General features: G+C 45.1%; 1 protein-coding gene across 1 annotated transcript in view; it reads right to left on the bottom strand.

The window, feature by feature from the left end:
- The window catches only part of stx8 (syntaxin 8), a 101,532-nt gene that overhangs the window by 13,474 nt on the left and 68,989 nt on the right, over positions 1-19,069 (bottom strand). Inside the window, exon 7 of the mRNA XM_084317840.1 lies at positions 3,461-3,562. Within this exon, the coding sequence (XP_084173966.1) occupies positions 3,461-3,562 (102 nt within the window). The remainder of the gene's footprint in view (positions 1-3,460; positions 3,563-19,069) is intronic.

Genomic DNA, 19,069 nt, shown 5'->3' with positions numbered 1-19,069 from the left:
AGGCCTAGTATTGACACATTTAACCCCAGTTGTGTTCTCCTTTTTTAATGATGGGATCATGATGAAGTGTTTCACGTTCATTACAGGTGACTACTACACCCATCACTGCCAACTGTACAATAAGGTCCTCTGGCCTCCTCTTTTTGTTAGATGTGACCAGCACTGGTATGTTTTTGTTGTGTATTTTTACTTACAGGCTCTCCTCAACAAACAAACACCAACATGTTCTGTGCTACACTTACTTGAATTGTTTCAATTACAATACTCACCCCAAACACTGACTTATACTCCAGGTCCCTCATATGAACTAAATTAAACATATTAAAAAAACGTATTTGTCGCAAATCGGCCATAGCCGACAAGTGGTGTAAATGCATCACTCACTCAGCTCATACAGAATACCGTAATTCTGCATAAATTCTGTACATTTGCTGTACATTGTCGGGTGAGGGGCTAAAATACAATAAAAACATTTCCGAGACCACAAAAAATTTATTCCCAGGATATTTAGTTATTTTAGTACTTTTTAGTCTCTGAATTTCCAGGTTTTCCAGGATGAGTGGGAACCCTGTCAAGGGATTTAGACATTTAAAAGTTGTCAGGAAATGTTCCAAACACACTAAATCTCCACCAACAGTAAAACAGCCTCGGCTACTGTGATCAAAACTTACTTTACTTTTACTTGACATTTATGTGACTTGTAGCTTACTAGCAGTCTAATTAAGATTTCAGTTCATCCTCACACCCCGGTTTCATGGTCAGTGATACAGCAAGATATTTTAGCCTACTAATTAAGCAACGAAAACTGCTTTTTTTTAGGATTATGGCGCTCTGACAAATATCTAAGAAGAAACAAACACCAGAGCCAGCATTGCTGACCTGTGTATTCCAAGGTTCAAAACAAATATGGGCAAATGTTCTTTTAAATTCTGGGGAGCCACAAATTGGAATTTGCTACCTTCACAGCTAAAATGTATTAGTAGCCGACACAATTTTAAGAAAAAGTCAAATCATGGCTCCTCGACAATGTTAAAAACTAGATTTGAACATGTATGAAAATGTTGTGATAAATTTGTTGTCTGTGGCTACGTTTGTACTGCACTTAAAATTGACCTGTCTATGTAGTTTCCCGGTTCCATTGAAGCGCGTCAAATATCCCCGATCCATACTGTATGTTGTGGTGGATTATGCCATGGACCAAATGGACATTGGATGTACCAGATGGCGATCAAACAATTGGAATATTATTTTTGGATACTCCCGATCACAGGTAAGAACGATCTGACGTCAATTTTAGCTTGATCCTGCAATGCTTTATACCGATTGGGTTGATGACCGTTTTTAGTGTTCAATACGAATGCCGTTACTGACATTCAAATAATCAGAAACGCCCCCCCCCCCCCCCCCCCCCCCCCCTTTCATGCATTCATGATGGAACATAATACCTATGATATAGATTTGATTTAGGAATAATAGCGTGTACAGGCAAGAAATGGCAACATCTATAGTGAATTGACGTATAGGGCTTTAACTCAGCATTTCATGAATTACCCTAGACCGCTCTAAAACCATACTTATATTCACCACGGTATAACACGGGAACGTATGGATGGAAAAATTATTTCTTTTTCACATATTGAACGATAGATAGGTGATGTCAAATGGGCCATAGTATTGTATCCATAGCTATACTATAGAATATAGTTATTTATAGCTCTACAAACAAGGTGACGCACTCCTATCGTTTAAAGCGCGGCCTATAGCTACAGCAGGCCCCCGACTAATAGCTGGCGCCGAATGAGTTAAAACGCATGTAGATCTGGTCAAATGACTGTAGTGCGCATCCAGGAGACGGAGGAGTCCAGAAGCCAGGCTCGCACCGTGCCGGAGACACGTCTCCCTATGTGTTCCAACAGGACGGGGGGGTTTCACAACACTACTGGTAGCAGAGTCACGTACACTGTACTGTACTGTAGTACAGGAACTACCGCCCCGAGGTACGTAAGCCCTTCTCTGCTTCAGGGGAGGTGACCCTGAGCATAACTCAACGCACTCAGCTCTCCGGCTGCCTCCTTGCTCTCCTACACACACAAACACACACACTCCATTTACAAAGAGACAAATGTTCTCACCATTTCTTTCCCTATTCTCTCGCTTCCGACACCGAGCGCCAGGAGGGAGATGCCCAACGAGAGACGCTCTGTCATCTCTGCCCTCGCCTGTCAAAGCCAGGCGTTCACCTTTCTTTTTTTTCTTTTTTAACGAGATTCGGCAGAGACATAACACCAAACCCGGCCGGCTTGGATGAGCGATTGGCTTTAAAAATAAATAGAGCTTTTAAAACCCAGGAATCATAAACACGCTGCCTTAGAAAGAAAAAAGAGAAGGGAAAGCCTCCAAGAGATCCCTGGCATGTTGTATTTTCAATTCCTTCTTCCTTCGACACAAAGACAAGTGTCAAACAAACGGGGAGGGGGTGACAAGGAGGAATGGGGGGGGGGCTAGAAAAAGACAGAAAGAGCATTGAGGTGAGGGGGGGGGGGGGGGGCAGAGGGGAATTTTCCATTCACAAGGAATCTCCCACACACACACACACGAATACTTGTGAATGCACGTGCGCACACACATACAAAGTGTATCACACTATGCAAAGATACACAAACGTGTGCGCACGCAGGCACCATCACACATACTCACTCACACACAGGCACACAAATAGACATACACACACACATACACAGAGAAACAAACACACACACAGGGTCCTGAATACAAGAGAGGGGGTGAAAGACAGAAAGAGAGACTCCTGATCTCAGCACATTGTGTCGTGTGACTTGGAGCTCTGGGATCCTCAAACAAACTCTTAACAGGGCACCATGGGGACCGAGGTACTGGAATGAAGCATTCTGGGGGGGCCCTCATCGTGTCGCCTACGTCCCTGACCACCTGTTTACCAGGGTATCCTAGTGCAACAATGCGGCTATCTCCGTAGCAACGGCCTGGCGTTCACTAGGCAACCAGAGCTCCGTGCTCCCAGTCCCCCGAACCTGCCGACCAGGCCACCCTTTCTTCATCACCAGTGGCCCCGTGACGGAGAAGAGAAGGGTCCTCTTTTGTAAAGGACTACAGAGCAGTTGAACAAACAGAGACAGATTTGGGGTAATGACGTAGCAATGGTGTAGTAATGGTGTAGTCTCTCCTCGTGCTCTCCTCGTGTCTCTCCCTCGTGTCTCTCCTCGTGTCTCTCCCTCGTGTCTCTCCTCGTGTCTCTCCCTCGTGTCTCCCCTCGTGTCTCTCCCTCGTGTCTCCCCTCGTGTCTCTCCCTCGTGTCTCTCCTCGTGTCTCTCCCTCGTGTCTCCCCTCGTGTCTCCCCTCGTGTCTCTCCTCGTGTCTCTCCCTCGTGTCTCCCCTCGTGTCTCCCCTTGTGTCTCTCCCCGAGGTGAAGGAAGGCAGAACTCACCACAGGACGCCGACTTGGTCTCCACCAGCTTCACCCTCCGCGTCTCGTTACGAATCCTGTCGTCCGTCTTGTCCACCAGGCGCGACACATCGTCAATGATTTCTGAGGGAGGGAGAAGAGAGAAGGAATGGAGGAAAACGTCAAAGCAGAACATTTACACCACGCTGTATCGCATCGGACGGCAAGATGAATTTTCGGCCTTTCGATCGCCACCACACTCAACCAATTGCGTGCTTCGGGCGAACGTCATTTGACAGGCCGTTCCGGTTCTGAGCGGTCCTGAACTGACCAGTCACCGCTGACGGCGAAAATTATTGATCATCATTGTAGCCAAGGAGTGTCTGCTCCGAAAGCGATCCCAGACGGACACACAACTTTTACTTCAGTGTGTTCAAACCTTTGTTACTCTATTTCATTAGCACTCTACGTGATGTTTCTTTATTGTGTTAGCAACTTCAGAATGTTACCTTTCAAAAGAGACCAGACTCATGCATGTGCTATAAGTATAAAGTATAAAGTTAAGCTTTGCAAAAAAGGTATGCAGTCGTCAAAAACAAAAACGGCCCCATTTTTGCCCGATGCTTATCTGGTTAAAGACTTGAACAAATGTATTGCAAGATTTGATTTGTTTTTCCTTTATTTTCTTACATCAAGACCTCCCAATATGCGTTGGCTAATAAAAATCCCACTTGATTGAAAAGCAACAGCCCCTGCAGGAAATGACATCAGAGCAGTGGACAGCCCCAGGGAGCGAGCCTGCCAGACAGGAGTGGTGGCGGTGATGAGGGAGCAGAACAGTTTCACTGCTTCCTGAACCAATTCTGGATTTAATCAGGGCCTTCTTTCTCATGTGTTTTAATGGCCACCGGGACAGACAGTAGAGACCGGGGTACTTCAGTGAGAGAGGGGTGGAGAGAGTGTGTGAGTGTGTGTGTGTGTGTGTGTGTGTGTGTATGTGTGTGTGTGTGTGTGTGTGTGTGTGTGTGTGTGTGTGTGTGTGTGTGTGTGTGTGTGTGTGTGTGTGTGTGTGTGTGTGTGTGTGTGTGTGTGTGAGTGTCTGTGTGTGTGTGTGTCTATGTGTGTGTGTGTGTGTCTGACTTGAAGGCCATCCAGCTGGAAGGTTAGCCACTGTGTGTCGTGTGGACACAGCAACTCCAGCCCGACACACAGGGAGGACCGACCACCAGAGCCCGGCACTCAGTCAAGACTGTGGCTTAATAACATGTTAACACCAGATGAATCCCTGAACAATACCTCTGGACTCAACAGGGTTTTTAATCTAGACTTGATATGGATTTAAATTGACTGTATGTTATTTCAAAATGAAAATCTAACAATGCCATGGTTTATTAAAACAAGACACAGAGTGTAATAACAGTGTGGCTTCCCTGTGCAATCCTTAGCTATGGATAGCACGTTACTAGGTGTGCAGTTTGTGTGACTAAAATGTCACACAAATGCAATCCTACCTGGAGGGGAGAGAACAGATGGTGGAGGTAAACGGTACTCTATCCCCCCCCCCCTCACAGTGAGCTGTGGTGTTCCACAAGGAAGCATACTAGGACCGCTACTGTTCCTAATTTATGCAAATGGTATGTCGTCAGCTTGTGACTGCAACTTGTTCCTGTTTGCGGACGACTCAGCCCTGCTGGTCTCTGACAAGAACAAGTTGCAGGTTGAAAAAACCCTCAGCTCGGAACTAGGCAAAATCTGCATATGGCTAGCTGATAACAAACTATCATTACACATGGGCAAACATTCTCTTCGGTTCAAATAACAAACTCAGCAAGACCGACGGCTTCTCAGTTACAGTGGGTGACAATATTGTCACAAGAAAAGATTAAATTACCTACCTGGGTTCCATCCTAGAGGCAAATCTTTCCTGTGACAAAATGGCATCCAATGTAATAAAAAAAGTCAACCAACTAACTAGATTCTTGTACCGGATCTCCTCTCTGGTAAACAAGAATACCCTGAAGACTCTGGCAGGAGCACTCATTCAAGGGTACTACGACTATGCTTGCACCTCATGGTACCAACGCACCTCAAAGGCGCTAAAAACAAGATTACAAACATCACAAAACAAACTGGTCAGACTTCTACTTGACCTTAACCCTAGAACCCACCTCACCCCTGCCCACTTTGACAACCTAGGATGGCTTAGAGTAGACGACAGAGTACAGCAACTTGCAATGGGCCTGGTCTACAAGATACACTACACGACTAAGGTACCCATGTACATGTCAAAATACTTCCCAAAGGTCAGTGAATACCACGACCACAACACCAGAGGAAGCTCAACAAATCATGTTAAACCCAGATTCGGCTCAAACAAGGGACTAAACACTTTTCGCAATTATGCCACATCAATGTGGAACGCCCTACACAAAGCTGTAAAGGAATGTGAATCCCTACCCACATTCAAAACCGCTCTTAAAGAGCACCTACGGGAGGCTGCAATTCGAAACTGGCCACCGTAAATGTCCAAACCCCCCACCCCCTCCAAATGTACAGTCTCCTCCCCACCGTATGTATATATTCTCTCCCCACCGTTCTCTCCCACCCACCCACCCCCTCCTAATGTACAGTCCCCTCCCCATCATATGTATATACTCTGTCAGGATCTATGGGTAACAGTACTGTATATTTGAATATCGTTTATGTCACAAATGTAACAGTACTAAATACTAATAGCGCTCGGTTGCCCCTGACAGCGGTCAATTATTTCTCGATAATTCACCGCTGTCATGGGCAACGCGCAATAATAACCGCTGTTAGGGGCAACAGAGTGCTATTGACCAATCACAATCAAGCATTTTGATCGCAGTCACGAAAGCTACAGCTGCACTACATCAGTGCAATCAAGTCCACACACCTGCCGGCTGCCGGCGATGACAGAGGAGCCACAGAACAACTGTGTCTGCATTTGATCTCGTCTTGTCGATGGTGTAAAATTAATTAGGTATATTGTTAGTAAGTTAGCCATGTAATAAGCGGGATAATGTATAGCTATACTCGGTCATTGTCGCAAAATAATTGACCTTCACTGCGTTTAGAACACCTCGGCTGCGCCTCTGTGTTCCAGAACGCAGTGTCGGTCAATTATTTTGCGACAATGACCTCGTAGCTATACATTATCCCTTACGTATGTCATGTATGTCCCTATGCCATAAATGCCATGTATGTTGTGTATGTCATAAATGTCACTATGAATTGAAAATGGGGGACCCTGATGTAAACAAGACAAACGTCTTTCTCTGGTCTGCATCCCCTTAACAATTGTGTGTATTGAGCCGTACTGTATTGTACCCATTCTGCAATCTGTTAAATAAAGTTTTCATTCATTCATTCATTCATTCACTACAAGAGCACTGCTCTGTTGTAATTCAAAACTGTACTTTGTAAAGAAACTCAAAGTTAGGAGCGATGCACTGCTCTGTTGTTAAGTTCTATAAGGTCATTTAGAACTGTAGTTTGTAAAGAAACTCAAAGTGTTAAGAGCCATGCACTGCTCTGTTGTATGTTAGAGCGATGCTCTGTTGTATGTTAGAACTTTGTAAAGAAACGCAAAGTATTAAGAGCGATACACTGCTCTGTTGTTATAACAATTCTATCACACTTTTTACTGTCCGTTTGATTATTTTATATATTTGATTATTTTTAGCCTATTTTTAAACTGAACCAAACCACACTTTTTTACTCTATCTAATCTATTTTATTATTTGTATTACTGAAAAACTGTGATTTACCTTACCTTGCTACCTCTCTATCTTTTTTTTTTATCTTTTATGCTCGCTTATGCCTTGCTATACAAATTATTATTATTATTATTACTCCAAACCTTTACTACATTGCTAAAGTTGCTTAACGTTAGCTAGATAACGTACGTTGCTAACGCCAACATACGTTGCTAGCATTGATAACGTTAGCTTGGCTAACATACGTTGCTAGCATTGATAACGTTAGCTTGGCTAACATACGTTGCTAGCATTGATAATGTTAGCTTGGCTAACATACGTTGCTAACATTGATAAGAGCTTGGCTAACGTACATCACTAAGATTAACATCGCTAGCGAACATGTTACCTTGTGGTTCACTGTATGCACACACTGTAGCAGCGCTAGCTGTGATTGGTCTACTTTTGTAGGGACAGACAGACAGAGTATAGACCACTGCACTTCCCTGTTACATTGAGCTCATGGGAGAGAGAGTGGGGGGAGAAAATTAATGAGCCTTGACATTAAGTGGTTGTAGCTATGGCTGTGGGGGTGCTGGACACCTGATCCAATATACTTTTATACGCCTGAGTCTCCTGGATTGTCCAGAGATCTAGGTTTATCAATCTGCGCATGCAGAGTTCAGGAGTAGGTGCGGAAAAGTGACTATAACTCACCCGAGAAAGTGCCAATCGACTTGGGATTGGTCTCTCCGTGTTCAGGAGACTCAGGCGTATAAAACTCTATTGGGTCATGTCTCCAGCACCCCCACAGCCGTAGATACAACCACTTAATGTCAAGGCTCTCATCCACATTGATTCATTTTCTCCCCCCTCTCTCCCATGATTTCAGAATGGCGGAAGTGTTGCGGTGGTCTATACAAACAAACCCTAGATGGCTCGCAGCCAGCGCCCCCACCCATAAAAATCTGATGAGATCATCACTGAGCATTTGCTCATATATTTGCTAATGACAATGCATGCAACAATGATGGATTCATGAATTAATGAACTAATTACAAATATCTGCTAATCTAGAATATTTAATCACCTAGAAAACAGAATGCGCGTAGCTTCAGGTGAAACAGAACAAAAGACAAAGCAACGTTTTAGTGAGGACAGCTCCTGAAAACCTTCCAGCAACAAGCCCCAACCCAAAATGACACACAGCTACGGATACATGCATGAGAACATACACAAGTCAAAACAGCATGGCTCATTACTCTTGTTCTACATTAGAGCTTTGTTGCAAAATATAATTCAAATTGGCCGTTTCCATATTAAGCACTTGGGTGTCTGCAGAGTTTTTGTCTACTCTTAGCCTTGATGATAGGTCCCGATGATAGGTTCTGATCCTGGTCCTGTCCAGCTAACATCTGCCCCCCCCAAAAAGAAATACAAATAACTGCTAGTGGCTCAACTATGAATAAGACTGGGGGGGGGGGGGAATCGGGGTTGGGAAGGGGGGGGGGGGGGGGGGGTTAACAACGGGAAGTGAGGATCTCCCCACCACTGACCTTAGCTGACTCAGACCAGTCAACTCAAACGATCCTCTTCCTCCAGAGAGGGAGCTATACTTCGCCGCTGCGAGGCAAAGTGTTCTGTATTTCGAGGCACATTCCAAAATCAATTAAATACAATTTGTACCATTATGTGCAACAACAACTGGGAAGCCAGAGGAAATTCCCGGCGGGTGACTGACTGCTCGAGGTCGGCCGAGGCACCTTCCTCCCCTGAACACACAACTGTCTCTCCGACCCTCGTTTGAGATGTTCCTAAATTGGTGAGAAAACATGTTTTTCTAAGAAGGCGAGTCGTCAAAGCGGCGCTTGACAAGGGAGCCTGCCTTTTGACTGACACTGGATAATTAAGTTGCGCGGAGGATAATTGTGAGGAGGAGGAAGGGAGGGAGGGAAGGCGTGCGAGCTCGGAGGGCTGCAGTGTGAGAGGGCGAGGACAGGGTGAAGGGAGACGTGAGCGCTCCATGTGCACAGTGTCTCCGGAGACGGCCACATCATCCGCTGGAGCATCAGGCAACCATTTAGGAGGAAGGGACTCTTCCTTTTCCTGGCAGGGCGAGGGGTGGGGAAACCACACAGTTTGTCCCACGTCCGACCACTCATAAAGGAAGCTTTCGCTTTCCTGATTCAGTCCGAGCTCTTCTCCGGAATCTAGTAACCTCACTGATGAGTTTGTAACTGAGCCAAGGCAACACTGGGTTAGGCCATAACCCCCCCCCCCCCCCCCAACCAGACACACGGACGCAAGCAAGCACACACACACACACACACAGGTCATGGTTCTAACGTCATAATTCTCCATTTCCTACTACAGCCCTTGTTGCGATGTATGACAGCTGCTTTTTCTGGCTCTGAATTGGCCTATCAGCCACACCACAATGCAGGGCCTGTTTCAGGCAACGGTTGTTTATTTAAAATGCTATTATGCTGGATAAACCTCCACAGCCACTTTGGAGAGAGCAAAGACACAGACATACTGTATATACAGGCTTGCATGGACGCATACCCTGAACGCATGCACACACTGATCTCATTCCCCCTGTCAGCCAGTCGACTCGTTCTGCACGGTGAACGGGAATCGGGTGTCTGTAGTTTGTAGAGGACAGGAGAGCAAATGTTGCGCCGGTCAGGAGCAGGTAGCCTACTGTACAGGTCGTTTCAAAAGGAAAACGTGTGGCTGTCACTGACCACATGGAGATCTTAAAACTAAATTCTGCCCAAGGTCAAGGACAGAGAATGCTAAGCATGAGTGATTTATTGCAACTCAATTGCAAGTAAACTGCAATTTTTGTTCGCATTCATTTGAATTTGCTTCAAAAGGGAATTGACCCCAGGGTTCCCACAGACATTGCAAAATGAAATTAAGTACTTTCCTATGCACTATTTTTCATTTTAAAAGGGCATTTAAAAGGATCGAATTAACTTTTAAATGCGTAGAATTGTTTTGGAAATAAATCTGATCCAATATTTATGGCTTAAAACCAATTTCCAACAATTAGTTACACTTTGAAAGAAAATATGCAATTTCTTGATTCAGAATAATTTTTTCATGGATGAAGAAAACTTTCAATGTGAATGGTTGATTGATTTGAATTCCAATAACTTTTTAAGCACCTTGTTAAAAGATGGGCTGTTTTCAAGGAATTCCAGGCCTTGAACTTTTTTTGGTAAAAAAATCAAGCACTTCAAGGACCTTGTGCGAACCCTGTGACCCCTAACACCTGTCAAACACACTTCTTCAATCAATCAAAGAAAAAAAGAAACTAACCTTCTTACCTTCTAACCTTCTACTATCATGCACTCTTCCTACTATACTAATATCTCTACTACTATGCACTCAACACTGCAGCACCCAAGTGTCAGCACTGTTTGATGAACATTGTTACTCAGCTGTAAGAGTTGTACCCTTCCTTCTGACTTGTCGTACAGAACTTGTAAGTCGCTTTGGATAAAAATCAGCTAAATGACTAAATGTAAATGTGAATGTGTTGTGATGTGTTTACGATTCATTACTAGTTTCATCCACGGATAAAGACAATTCTACGCCTACTTGCACCTCTCTCAAAAGGGCCGTATCATAAGTGGTATGTATCATAGCAGTCTGACAGTGGTTCAAAATAATAATAATCAAAGTACCTACTGGTGAAAAGAAAAAGAAAATCCCTCTTAATTGAAAACAGAGACAAGTAAATGTAAATTAGAGCGGAGATGGGATCAAAATAAAAGAAAGTAAAACTTTCCATTCAAACCAAACAAAACTTCAGAGCGCTGGACACTGGTTGGTTTCAACGAAGACGAGGAGTGAATCCCTCAGCGCTCCAATAAGAACGGTCGACTCTTTTGTGAACACTGAACCAATTTAACTCTGCTTTTCATAATTATTCCAGACAAAGAATGCACAAGGCAATTAACTCGTTATCCGTGGACGCAGTTAAAAACTCTTGTTAGCAGGGCAGGCGGGCGCTCCGAGGGACGGGGGCGGTTGGCAGGGCGGGCGGGTGGGCGCTCCGAGGGACGGGGGCAGTTGGCAGGGCGGCCGGGCGGTTGCTCCGAGGGACGGGGGCAGTTGTTGGACCAGCGATGTTGAGATAACAGCGATGTGACGACTGACGGGCTGAAGTCTGCAGCGCTGGGGGGAACAAAGATTATGATTTCCTAAAGTAAACATGTATCTCCCGCATATGAATTCCTTCCGTCACTTTGTTCGCTTTTTAACAAAACATGGACACGGGCCATAGTCACCAACGCAGAGACCTTGGATTACCTCCAGATCTGACAATACTCAAAACTTAAAGGGGAACGCTGCACCATTTTAAAAGGTTCACATTAGGTTCTTCCTGCGCCACCCGGGACAGTTCAATTCAGTATTTCTGTGAACACGCACCACTCTCTCCTAAAGCATCAGAGAGGGAGTCCTCCGACCAGTGATGCCACTGGGATGTAAAAAGCTGCAGCTGCTCCATAGACGGTGACTGGGACTCTTGACGTTATGGGGTTAGGTTTATATTCTAGCATTGCTCGAAGGTCTGAACCAGAATTAAAACCTGGGTGTAAGAGCTCACACAATGAGGGCGGCTAGGTGGTGCAGTGGGCAAGGCACTCACCTCCAATGCTGGAGACGCTGGGTTCGAGCCCAGCACTCCACATTGCTTTCAGTTTAGCTGGTCGTCCGTACTAATACACATTGGCCGTATTAGGGGGTGGGAAACTGATGGGTGGGGATCGGACGTTGTGGACAGCGACTCCTACAGGTCGGTTGGTGCGCCTGCGCAGTAGAATCAGGAAGCGATGGGGGCGGCGCCCCTCCAAAGCGCAGACCCCTGACGCTGAAAGATCGCGCTGCGCAGGTGAAAAGATGCGACTGCTGTTACCTCAAGTACCGGAGGGGACTCGTGCTATGTATGACTTAGTCCACATTGCAGCCGGCTTGTGGGAGGCAAGAAACAGCGTTCGAGACAGGGGAGGGTTGAATTGGACGATACGAAATTGGGATGGGAGAAAATATAGAAAATGGGAGAAAAAGTGGATAAAAAAAAAGAGCTCACACAATGGAATGTCTATGGGAGCAGATTTTACATCCCAGTATGGAGGGTTCAGAGAGGTTCGTGTTCACAAATACTGACTGAACTGACTGTCCCGGGGCACTGGAAGAAGCAGGGGGGGGGGGCAGGGCTTTAAGTGTTGCCGGCCCCACCCTTTGGAACTCCCTCCCCATGGACATCCCAAATGCCAATTCTCTTGTCCACTTTAAAAAGCTGCTGACCTCTTCACTCAGGCCCATGGTCTCTGATGCTCCTGGGCATCCTATTCATTCTGTTTGTTCTATTTAGTTTGGTTCTGTTCCGTTTGCTCCGTTCTGTTTTGCTCCGTTCTGTTTTTGTATTTTGTTTCTTAGTTTAGGTCACCGTTATACTCCCTCCTCCCCCTTTTTTGGAAAGCACCTTGGGCATGTGAAAGGCGCTATATAAATTCAAGCCATTATTATTATTATTATTATTGTTGTCTCTACGCTTGTACGTCACAGCCTGCCAAACACCTCGGCACAAGAGAGCCAAAATCTGTACCATCTGGACATCCGCGGACAAATTAGCTTGAAAGAAAACGTGGCTATAACTTTGAATTGGGTGTATAGAGAGTATTACTACTAATAACCATACACTTAAGCTTCTCTGAACATTTATGAGTTGTAGCTGTAGTTATTCATGTATGAGTGATGTACTGTGGTTATCAGAAAAGTAAACAGTCTATCTTTTCTTTATGGCTGCGTTCATCGTCGTTTCCATGGACACGGTGAATAAACAGGCTGCGCAGACGCCATAAAATATAATTATTTAACTTTTGTTAACTCATTTTCTGTTCTTATTTATAAAAGAGACAAAAAAGTATTAAGAGAGGGGGGGGGGGGGGGGTAATATAATATTATTTATTCAATATGTTAAAATAACAAGAGTATAGGAAGCACCGGTTAGTTTACTTCCTCTTTGGACAGAGATGTTTGACAGTGTAACATTGTCCAAATCTATGTGTAGGAGAATGAGGAAGAATCTTAACCCTTTCACTACCACACTACCAAAGGGTTAACCCTTTCACTGCCACACGACAAAGGGTTAACCCTTTCACAACCACACAACAGAAGGTTAACCCTTTCACTGCCACACTACAGACGGTTAACCACCATGGCTATCAGGATGAATAGAGAGGACCTCTTCCAATAACCCAACGACGAGGGTGGTGAGCTAGTGAATTGTTTTGTGTCGTCTAACCTCCTTTGACAGAAAACGTACATAAACAAGGGGAAGGCGTGCACTTCTGCCCAGTCTCATGTCACCTAGAGCAGGGGTTCCCAAACTTTTCAGGCCGGGACCCAGAAAATAAGGCGTCAGAGAGCCGCGGCCCAATGCACATCGTCAGGCTTTTTATTAAAAAAAATTTGCCAGGCGACCAATTTTTTAAGCCAAATATCACTTCAATCCCGTTAGTTTCAAGTTAGTTATTCATTTATATGTGCTATTTATGAGAGGGCTAACTTGTTGCAAAATAATAATGATAATAATAATAGCCTCATTAAAAATACTATTGTTGCTTCGGTTGTTTTCAGCGTTTTATGTGCATAATCTGTTATTTAGTTTGAAATGTTCGTTGAAATAAGTAGATTTTTCGTTTTTGTTTATTTATTAAGTTAATATAAAACCATATAGTCACATTTTAGAATACAATAGAATAGAATTTTAGAATACAACTAGAAACACTGTCCTGGCCTGCTTCTAAGTTCAGTGGCCTGGCAAAAAAATAAAAAAAATAATTGATTTTATTTTTATTATTTTTTTGGGAATCATCTCGCGGCCCTCCCGTGGCTGCTCGCGGCCCACCTTTGGGTCGCGACCCCGACTTTGGGAACCACTGACCTAGACTATGGAAGGTGCCGCTGCTGGGGGCCCAGTCTCATGTCACCCAGACACTATGGAAGGTGCCGCTGCTGGGGGCCCAGTGGACGGAGAGCCAGTTGTGTTGTTCTGCTACCAACAGAGTCTTACTAAACAGACCCTTGTAGAAATGTGAGGGCCTCAGCGCACAGACAGCAATAGGACACAGATGTTGCTCCTTTATGACATCACCCGCTCTCTCTCTCTCTCTCCATCTCTCCCTTCCCTCCCTCCCTCCCTCCCTCCCTCCCTCCCTCCCTCCCTCCCTCTCCATGGGCCTTCTCAATGTCCCATCTCTGGTCTAAAACAATTACAGCCGTTCTGTAAACAGACGCTCTGATTAGCTTTCATTGTGGGCCAGCCTGCTGTCGGCGGTCTGACTGGTTAACAGGTAGTTTCCGAGCCTCCTGTCAGCGTCATCTGGAAGCACAGAGAGACACGTGCTCTTACTGGGAGGTGCTGCTGGGCTGGGCTGGGCTGGGCTGGGCTGGGCTGGGCTGGGCTGGGCTGGGCTGGGCTGGGCTGGGCTGTGGTGTATTTCTAGTGTATTTCTAGGGCCAAAGCAGGCGTCGGTATCGGTGTCGCTGCTTGGTTGGAACTTGGAAGGTGACCGCGGGTGAACAGCGAGGATGTGAGTTTATTCCCAGTCCTGTCATAATCCTCCGGCCGTGAAAACTCCTGTGTGGCGGCAGACGACTCTGTCATGTCATTTCCGTCAACGTCATCATCATCATCATCATCATCATCATCATCATGGCGGTGATGACCCGCCTCATACAGCAATGAGTCTGTTGGCTGATTCCAGCACCACAGGCCTCGACAGAACAGCCTCCGTCTCGCCAGATACAAGGTCATTATAAAACACAACTGAAAGCTAGATACATTTTCCAGACCAACAGAGGCACGTGGAGGACAAGGGCAAGTGGAGAGTCTGTCGGGCCAAACATGGACAGCAAGCAGATCCAGATGAGACCAGGATGTAGGATCTTCTGCTCACTGAACAAATGAGCCGACAGGGGGAGAGAGAAAGAGAGGAGAGAGAGAGAGAGAGAGAGAGAGAGAGAGAGAGAGAGAGAGAGAGAGAGAGAGAGAGAGAGAGAGAGAGAGAGAGAAGAGAGAATAGAAGAGAGAGAGGGAGAGAGAGAGAGAGAGAGAGAGAGAGAGAGAGAGAGAGAGAGAGAGAGAGAGAGAGAGAGAAAGAACGAGAGGGAGAGAAAGAGAGAGAGATTATGTGAGTGAGTGAGTGAGTGAGTGAGTGAGTGTGTGTGTGTGTGTGTGTGTGTGTGTGTGTGTGTGTGTGTGTGAGAGAGTGAGTGAGTGAGTGAGTGTGTGTGTGTGGGTGAGTGAGAGTGAGAGTGTGTGGGTGAGTGAGAGTGAGAGAGTGTGTGGGTGAGTGAGAGAGTGTGGGTGAGTGAGAGTGAGAGAGTGTGTGAGTGAGTGAGTGAGTGAGTGAGTGTGTGGGTGAGTGAGAGTGAGATGTGTGTGAGTGAGTGAGAGTGAGAGAGTGTGTGGGTGAGTGAGAGTGAGAGTGTGTGAGTGAGTGAGAGTGAGAGAGTGTGTGGGTGAGTGAGAGTGAGAGAGTGTGTGGGTGAGTGAGAGTGAGAGTGTGTGGGTGAGTGAGAGTGAGATGTGTGGGTGAGTGAGAGTGAGTGGGTGAGTGAGAGTGAGAGTGTGTGGGTGAGTGAGAGTGAGAGTGAGAGTGTGAGTGAGTGAGAGTGAGAGAGTGTGTGGGTGAGTGAGAGTGAGAGTGTGTGGGTGAGTGAGAGTGAGAGAGTGTGGGTGAGTGAGAGTGAGAGAGTGTGTGAGTGAGTGAGAGTGAGAGAGTGTGTGGGTGAGTGAGAGTGAGAGAGTGTGTGAGTGAGTGAGAGTGAGAGAGTGTGTGGGTGAGTGAGAGTGAGAGTGTGTGGGTGAGTGAGAGTGAGAGTGTGTGGGTGAGTGAGAGTGAGAGTGTGTGGGTGAGTGAGAGTGAGAGAGTGTGTGAGTGAGTGAGAGTGAGAGAGTGTGTGGGTGAGTGAGAGTGAGAGTGTGTGGGTGAGTGAGAGTGAGAGTGTGTGGGTGTGTGACCTGGCTGCCCAGAGAGGAGAGGCTGTGCTGTCTTTGTGATGAGGGAGCCGTAGAGACAGCATTACACTTCCTAACACAAGGTGAAAATTACAGAAATATTAGGGAGGAGTTCTTTCCAAAAATTGAAATAATTTCCCCAGAATTCCAAAGTATGACAGAAGTGCAGAAATTGTCATTCCTCCTGGGGGAACAGAAAGAATGTGCAGTTTTAGCTGCAAAATATGTCAATTCATGTCACAAGAAAGGGACAACCAGTAGGACACATACTGTATATACATGTACCATGTTTTACTCACAGCAACATCTCCTGTATTTACTTTAATATTTATATTTTTATCTACTTTTTCTCCCATTTTAAATTTTTCTCCCATCCCAATTTCGTATCGTCCAATTCTACCCTCCCCTGTCTCGAACGCTGTTAGGCCATGCCTCCCACAAGCCGGCTGCAATGTGGACTACGCCTTACATCACGTGTCCCCTCCGATACTCGAGGAAGCAGCCGTCACATCTTTTCACCTGCACAGCGCGATCTCTCAGCGGCGGGGGTCTGCGTTTGGAGGGCACGCCGCCCTCATCAGCTTCCCACCCCCTAATACTGCCAATTGTATTAGTATGAACGACCAGCCAAGCTGATAGCAATGTGGAGAGCTGGGCTCGAACCCAGCGTCTCCTGCATTGGTGGCGAGCGCCTTGCCCACTACACCACCTAGCCGCCCCTTACTTTAATTTCTTTGATCTTATATTGTTATGTTGTTTATGTTATAATTGTGCTTTGGCAACATTTGTGAAATGTCATGCCAATAAAGGCTTTTGAATTGAATTGAATTGAGTGGGTGAGTGGGTGGGTCAGTGTGTGAGTGAGTGAGTGAGTGAGTGAGTGAGTGAGTGAGTGAGTGAGTGAGTGAGTGAGTGAGTGAGTGAGTGAGTGAGTGGCACTGGCTGCTCTAGGAGGTCCAGTCCAGGGAGGGATCTCTCACTGTGGCATGATGGAAGGATTCCCTCTCGTCTCAGGATATAGTCTGAGCCCAAGAGCCACAACACCAGCAGGCCAGAGGCGGCCTGGGTCACACTGGTGTGTGTGTGTGTGTGTGTGTGTGTGTGTGTGTTTATACATCAGGGGTGGGCAACTTTGTATATGGTGAGGCCACAAAATGTCCACAATCAATCTGGGGGGCCGCATTGTTTATCGGCAGTCCCGCCAGTAGTACCCCATCACTCAAATAGCCACAAGGTATATAAACAATTATAATTTGTTGTAACTTTGTTTTTATTCCATTTCAAATGCATTTAGTAATGCAATTTCAACTTTATGAATTTATAAACAGCTGAATTTAAAAGTATTGCTGTGTAACCCCAAATATATACAAAAATTATCAATTATAATTAAGGCTTCTAATAAAATAAATGTATGAACTTAAAGCCCACTGCTAACAAACACAAAGCAGCATTCCTGCTGCATTTCACTACAACAGTCAATCAAAAGTGCAATAATAAATGATTTTGTTAAATGTATAAACTTTATCCTGCTACTAAACAAAACATTATAACACTGAAATGCATGTTATGGATAGAAGCACTCAAGAATGTTTTGTTTAGTAGCAGGATAAAAGTGTATACATTTAACAAAATCATTTATTATTGCACTTTTGATTTACTGTTGTAGTGAAATGCAGCAGGAATGCTGCTTTGTGTTTGTGTTATTAGTGTTATCTGAACACTACAAAAGTAAACAAGTAAAGTGCAAGTAAAGTAAAGTGCAATACTACATGCCTCCCATTGACCCTTTATTCAAACTGGCATGACATTCACCCTCGCCCCACAGTGGGTCAATAATGGTTATAATAATAATAATAATAATAATAATAATAATAATAATAATAATAATAATAATAATAATAATAATAATAATAATAATAATAATAATAATAATAATAATAATAATAATAATAATAATAATAATAATAATAATAATAATAATAATAATAATAATGGTCCCCTCTCTACACCTCTCCATCATCCCCCCCCCCCTCTCTACATCTCTTCATCATCTCTTCCCCCCTCTCTACACCTCTTCATCATCTCCTTCCCCCCCTCTACACCTCTTCATCATCTCCTCCTCCCCCTGTCTTTAATGAGACACTTGTTGTCTCTCTTGTTGGCGCACATAGCAGGAATGTCAACTTCAATGTTTGTGCATGCAATCTGCATCAGATGAAATAATGTTTCATCCGACAGCCTGTTTCTCTCCTTTGACTTGATGTGCTTCATGTTTGAGAAATTGCTCTCACATATGTATGTGCTCCCAAACATAGAGAGGGCAAAGTCCCTGAGGAGTGGGAAGCGGGGCTCAGGTAGCAGTTTCCAAAACGAAATTCCCCTCTCATTTCTCTTTGCTTGAAAAAAAGGATCCGACTGTAGCTTGCACAGTTCAAGCTGCAACGGTGGGGGCTGCTCTGACACCGTAGCGGTGAGGGGGCCGGCAACAGCGCTATCCGTGACGGCATGCCATTGAAATCTTCAAACCGATCATTGAATTGCATTTGCAGTGTTTCAATGTCGCTCCTGTACTTTCCGACGGCTCAGCCATCGGATTTCTGTGTGTAGCTGCAAGTCGCCATAATCAGTGTCCATCTCTTCCAAAAAGGAGACAAACGTTCTATGGTTTAGTGACCTGTTGCCTCCACAAATTAGATTGGTAACCTTGGTAACCAAATCCATAACATGGCTGTAGTCAAGCTTCTTGGCACAGAGAGCCTCCTATATCAGATACAAAAAAAAAAAAAAACGATTTAACGACTCTCGCATATAATTTGACTACACTCGACTCACATTGGTCATTATAATGACCCACAATAGATGGAAATTATGTTAGCGAACTTACCTGAT

Source organism: Notolepis coatsorum (genome assembly GCF_963971535.1).
Source record: "Notolepis coatsorum genome assembly, chromosome: 7".
Classification (NCBI taxonomy): domain Eukaryota; kingdom Metazoa; phylum Chordata; class Actinopteri; order Aulopiformes; family Paralepididae; genus Notolepis; species Notolepis coatsorum.
This window is presented reverse-complemented; position numbering and strand designations above follow the sequence as displayed.